The 6,000-nt window shown below is 36.7% G+C and overlaps 1 protein-coding gene and 1 long non-coding RNA gene across 4 annotated transcripts in view; one reads left to right on the plus strand and one right to left on the minus strand.

The window, feature by feature from the left end:
• Positions 1 to 6,000, plus strand: part of LOC108317398 — a 320,387-nt gene that overhangs the window by 74,671 nt on the left and 239,716 nt on the right. The window lies entirely within an intron of this gene.
• Positions 1 to 6,000, minus strand: part of CD96 (CD96 molecule) — a 104,088-nt gene that overhangs the window by 53,323 nt on the left and 44,765 nt on the right. The window contains exons 6-7 of the mRNA XM_017547832.2: positions 4,380 to 4,470; positions 1,771 to 1,959 (exon numbers count right to left, since the gene is read on the minus strand). Coding sequence (XP_017403321.1) covers positions 1,771 to 1,959; positions 4,380 to 4,470 — 280 coding nt within the window. The remainder of the gene's footprint in view (positions 1 to 1,770; positions 1,960 to 4,379; positions 4,471 to 6,000) is intronic.

Consider the following 6,000-nt stretch of genomic DNA (forward strand, 5'->3'; position numbering starts at 1 on the left):
GCAGCAATACCACCATAGGCAGAGAGCACGTTCTGAAGTAAGTGTTTAGGAGCTTGCAACAATAGGGAGATATAATACAGTGATGGCATTGCTTTATAGAGCCTTGACTGCGTCTTCTAAGTCAGTCACATCAATATATGCCAGAATGGGATGAGAATGTAAGCTATAATTTTGCGAAATTGAACTCCTCAAGATTAATTGTTTTAATATTTGATCATAAAGCATGAAGACTTATTTGGCAATTTAACCACCCATTCAGAGCCTAAAATTATGCTACATCAACGTCTGCCCTATACAAATGGAATTATGGCATGTTATCAGTATCAGAATTAGTATTCTTCCTATTACCTGAAAAGGTATTCATTATTTTCTGATGTTGAAATCAAGCACTGTTTTAACATCAGAAACTATTAGTTTTACAGACATAGACATGTTTCTGCCTATGATGGGAATAGGGTTCTCTTTAGGGATTTGAACTTTAGATTAGTCCTTAGATTCTGCCAAAGCTACTGACAAATCGATGTGAGAATCAGCTACACTCCACATGGTTCCAAGACTGCAGCCCTATCATGTCCAGCTTTCCTGGAAGGAGCTGTCTTATTCCTGAGGGAATTAGGTAAAGTTGAGTAAGGCTGTTTGAGTCTAAATACATCACAATTTCTGAATGATTAACTCAAAGTATACAGCATGATGTGTTCATACATATACACGTATACAGACACACAGGCAGGGCTACGGGAGTGAAGCCACTGCCCCAGCATCAGAATCACACCTGCTTCTGAGTAGTGGGGATAGATTTGTGCTGGGTATACAACCTTCTTCGTGACCAACCACTGCACTCATGAAGGAGCTGGGCAGAACCCAAGATGCGGATGGTGCCCTTGGAAGAAAGAGAAACTGTTTCTTTCTAAAATTATTCTGTGTTTTTATGAGTATGTTACAGATTATGGTATCTCTGAAAATAGAATGTGGTTAAAGAGGTTAATGCTCCTATAGAGTTGTTATAATGATTTGCAAATCTATTTACATTTTATAAGGTTACTCTTAAATATGAATATTTGACAGTTGTCATTACTTCTATTTTTCTTTCGGCATATCTGTTGTCAATGTATTTATTGAGGTGTTAGTTCTCAGTTATGTAGTAAAATCTCCATTTCACCTGGTTCAGGGTAGTAAATGTTCTGGCTAGTCAAATGATGTAATAACTAGAGTAATCCTATATATCAATTTTCAAGTTATAAAAGTCTTCTGTGTGCTAAATACTGTGATTGAACCTAGGGATACAACAATTATTAAGATACAATCCCTATTTTTATGGTATTTTTATTGTACACATCTTATACATTCCTAAGTATTAAAAGTATATATGTTGTATACAACGAAAATGTTTTTAATGGCAGAGAAGGAATTTTAGGGTCTTTTAAATCCTTCTTGATCATCAGTATTAGTATTAATTTTCATTATGTTATGGATTAACAAAAATTCTAGCTATTTAAGAGTTATGAATAAAATTTGAACAGAAGATTTGCTGTATTCAGCAGAAATGCTTTGTGAAAACAGGAATCAACTATTTTCTTTTCATTTGAAGAATTCTTTTCATTGGAGTCCTACTTGTCAAAAATGTTTGATAACTTAAAATAGTTTTATGTAGAAGGTTTTCTGAGATTAAAACATGATAGAAGCAATAAGTATTCTACTTGTTCCCATTAAAGATGTTCTGGATTTATGGTAGTCTTGGCCAATCCTTCATGATCTTATTAGACAACTCACCTAAGGAAAAAGTGATCTTTTCTGATGAGATGTTCCACACTTTATTTCCTGGAACTGGAAACAAAGCCATACACCAAATGGTCAAGTTATCTGATTGGGCTGGTTGATTACTATGCACCCTTGTTAAAACAGACTTCAGCTCCAAAAATCCATCTCTGCCTTTTCTCTCTTCGTTAGTAATATATATTCCTACGAGACAGATAAGAACGTGGTTAGTCACTAACATTTTATGTATGAGCCATACCATAATGCCAAGGCATGGCATGATCAATTTATGGTAATATAGAGTCTAAAGTGGTCAAATGACAGCCTCTCTGATGTGAGGGTCAGTTTCAACAGATCTGGAATTAACTTGAGCTGTTTGCACAAGTTGCTGCATGTCATTGATCCACGGTCAGGATATAAACATATTAATTAATAGTGTTGGTTTATTTGTGACCATGTTTCCAAAATGTTTTGGGGCAGATTATCCCAGCTCATCAGCATTGTTTGTTGACAACTGTGAGACTGATAATTCACACCTAGTCTAAGTTAGACCTTGGGAGAGCTCTGCTGTGGAGTCTGGTTGTGTTGCAGGAATATACCTAAGTGACCGGTAAAATAGAAAGCAATCTCAGTTGGGACTCTGTTTTGGACTTCCCACTTCTGAGCTGTTCTGTGTATGTATCAGTCCCTGATCTGAGAGAGGATGTGTGTCTCGCTGTGGCCCTTAGAGAGGGAGGACGAAGGAGCTCATATCTGACTTCTCTGGACTCCTCACTGTAAGTGTAGGATAGAATACGATGCATATTGTAATCTTTGGTAGCTTTGTAAGATTTGCCATTTTGGGTCCTGTGAGTCTTATTTAGGAATCAAGCTCTGTTTTAAACTGTTATGACAGTACAACCTCCAAATTGCATACCAGGCAGCAGAAAATTAATGTAAAACCAACTATCAGTCTATGTCAGAATTTTCTGGATACTCACAGCTTTTTCACGTTAAAGATTCTTAACACCAATTCTGATGTAATTACTTACCAAAGTAATAGCTAAATGCAGTTGTGTGCTGGTGCAGTTCTGACCACACCATCTAACCTCTTGTTTGGGAATAATGGGCACAACAAATCTGGGTGCTTTCCTATGCAGGGCTTATTTAACAGGATAGTATATTTATAATAACTTTTTTTTTTGGGACAGGGTTTTGCTCTTGCTGCCCAGGCTGGAGTGCAATGGCACAATCTTGGCTCACTGCAACCTCTGCCTCCTGGGTTCAAGCAATTCTCCTGCCTCAGCCTCCCAAGTAGCTGGGCTTACAAGTGCCCACCACCATACTCAGCTAATTTTTTGTATTTAGTAGAGATGGAGTTTCACCATATTAGGCTGGTCTCAAACTCCTGACCTCAGGTGATCCGCCTGCCTCGGCATGTCAAAGTGCTGGAATTACAGGCGTGCACCACCGCGCCTGGCCTATAATAACTTTTAAATGTATTTTTAGAATTGCATTCTGTCATTGTTATGGGTAAACTGTTGTTTTAAACTAATACAACCAGTAATAGTCTAAAATACATCAAGTGATCAATACATTCATCAATATAAGCTTTCAATTTTATCACTTAAAAATAATTCAGAGAGTTGTGTGACTCAGTTTATTGAAGACAGATTGAACTTTGAGGAATAATGACTCAGAAGAAAGGAGAATGAATGGCTGTTGTTCAAGCAGGGGCAGCTGAGGTAATTCTGGTAGAAGCTGTCATGGTTACTACCTATAGAAATATGGCTTTGGGGCTGGGCGCCGTGACTCATGCCTGCAATCCCCGTACATTGGGAAGCCAAAGTGGATCATGAGATCGGGAGATTGAGACCAAGCTGTCTGTACTAAATGTACAAAAAATTAGCTGGGTGTGATGGCATGTACCTGTGGTCCCAGCTACTCAGGGGGCTGAGGCAGAGGAATTGCTTGAAATGGGAAAATGGAGGTTGTAGTGAGCTGAGATCACACCACTGTACTCCACCCTGGGTGACAGAGCGAGGCTCCATCTAAAAAAAGGCTTTGTGAATTATAACCTGAGCTTGTCTTGATGTGTGTTCCTCCTCCAGGAACTTGTAATCCTCCTGGGGAGCATGTACCTTGTCAAGGAGCCAACTCTTTTACATACGCCTCCTCTAGTGCTCCACTAACACCTGTCCTAGATCCTCCATGGAAAGGTAGAAATTGTTTATTGACTGATTTAAAGCAGTGGTGCTAAGTTAACTGAACACATTGTATTGAAATAAGAAAGACATGGAAAAACGGGTAGCTATGTTATAAAGACAGAAAATGTTTTAATAAATGTATGTAGATTTAAACTTTTTGTCCTCATATATTTCTTTTACTAATAGTTAAATAAAATGTTGGGATGTTATTTGTCTAAATCAATTGTATTTCTTTCATTCTGGAAGATGTTATACTCCACCCCCTTGGAGGAGCCAGATGAAGCATCAGAAAATGACATTTGGTAGGCAGAATAATGTTTTTCTTGGAATGAGAATTATTCTTAAATGCCAAGATCCACTTGGGCAGTTACAATGTCTAATGTTCTTTGTTTTCTTTCATTTTGTGCTTAACTTATTTCAACTGATTAATTTCCTTACCTTCTTTTTCATTATGAAGGAAACTTCCATCTATAAACCATGTGATATTTGCTTTGGGAAATACATTGTTTAGTGAGCAGGTAAATGTTCTCTAGGGTAAAGACAGAAAAAGGGTTATTTACAAATTCTGAAGAAACTGGTACTCCTTACATCTTACTAACGTTCATATAACATAAGTTGGCAAAAAAGAGTTTCTCCACTTTTAACTGAATAAATAGAAGGCAGTGTCTACTTTTAATACAGGTTGTGTTAGAATGTGCACTATAAATGGGCTATCTCCTGTAGAGATGTTATAAACTTCTGGCTATACTCCTAGGTCAACTTAAGGATCTAGGACTATGCTAATGTTCCAAGTCTGGATTCTGGGTTCTGTAAAAGAGAAATCTTAACTCGGTGTAGGCAGAATAAAATAATGCTAAATGGAAAGCAAAGAATAGAAGGAAGAAGCTACAACAAACAGAGGCCAGAGAAGAATAGTCTGTTTCGCGAAAAGCTCAAGGGGGTCTGCATGGTGTTTCTGTTCCCCAAATAATGTAAGACACTATTTGTAACAGCCACAGAAACCATTTAATATAAATATCCTGCTTTTTACTTGTAAAGAGTTTTCTTAATTTTTTTTTTTGATTTATTGAGTTAATCTTAAGGATAGGTAGGGCATGCCTTATTTTTGCCATTTGACAGAGGGAAAAATCAAGCACTCAGTGGTTCAAGGAAGTGGAAAATAGTTAATGGCACAATTAGAAATGATGTCTCCTTAGTCTCAGTCCAACACATTTTTAAATTAAAATTGTATTGAAATAAGAAATGAAACAAGTAGCTGTATTATGAAAGCAAAGAACTTAGATACAGGGCTAGTTATATTTTACTTTCAATACTATGTTTGTTCTTTGGGGGATGATACTTTCTTTAACAGCCTGGTGAAAATATCCAGTCAGAATTATTGGTTTCCCACTGTTTTATCTGAGACTCTTCACTATTGTAATTCCATTTATAAGTACTTATTTTCTCATCAAGAGTTGTGTGTATTTTACATATGACCAGCCATAGTTCTTAGTTCCCAGATATTTTCCACAATTAATGAATATACTAGTTAACATGTAAAGAACAATTACATGTATGTGATGATCTGTGTGCCTATCCACAGACTAGTTGCTCCCAAGAAGTCTGGACCTATAGAGCTGAGAAACCAAACTCAAGAATGCTAAATAACATTTTCCTGGTCAAATGCTCCTGAGGTTTACCATTTCTCAGTACATTGCTACAGAAATCCCAAAGAAACAAGAGAATTTCAGAGAGCGTTGTCCAGCATATCCAAGATGCTGGTGACAAACACCATAGCTCCAGTATTCCCATTTGTTCAACACTTGCTTTTCCAGATAATGGGAATACATATACAGGCAAGGGATGCTATTCTCTCCACTAAAAAATTAAAAGTAAAATCAGATCCTCTAAAATGTATTCTTATTAAGTAAAGGTGAGTGTTCAGTTTATTTAATTCAGTAGATGCTGAAGAATAATTTTTATCTCCAGGTGGCCAAGAAAAGATTAAAAGGTATAGGAGGTAAAATGTTAAAACAAAACAAAAAAAAAAAAAAAATGATATCAAATATCAATGAAGATA

The sequence above is a fragment of the Cebus imitator genome, unplaced genomic scaffold (genome assembly GCF_001604975.1).
Source record: "Cebus imitator isolate Cc_AM_T3 unplaced genomic scaffold, Cebus_imitator-1.0 Scaffold201, whole genome shotgun sequence".
Taxonomy (NCBI): Eukaryota; Metazoa; Chordata; class Mammalia; order Primates; family Cebidae; genus Cebus; species Cebus imitator.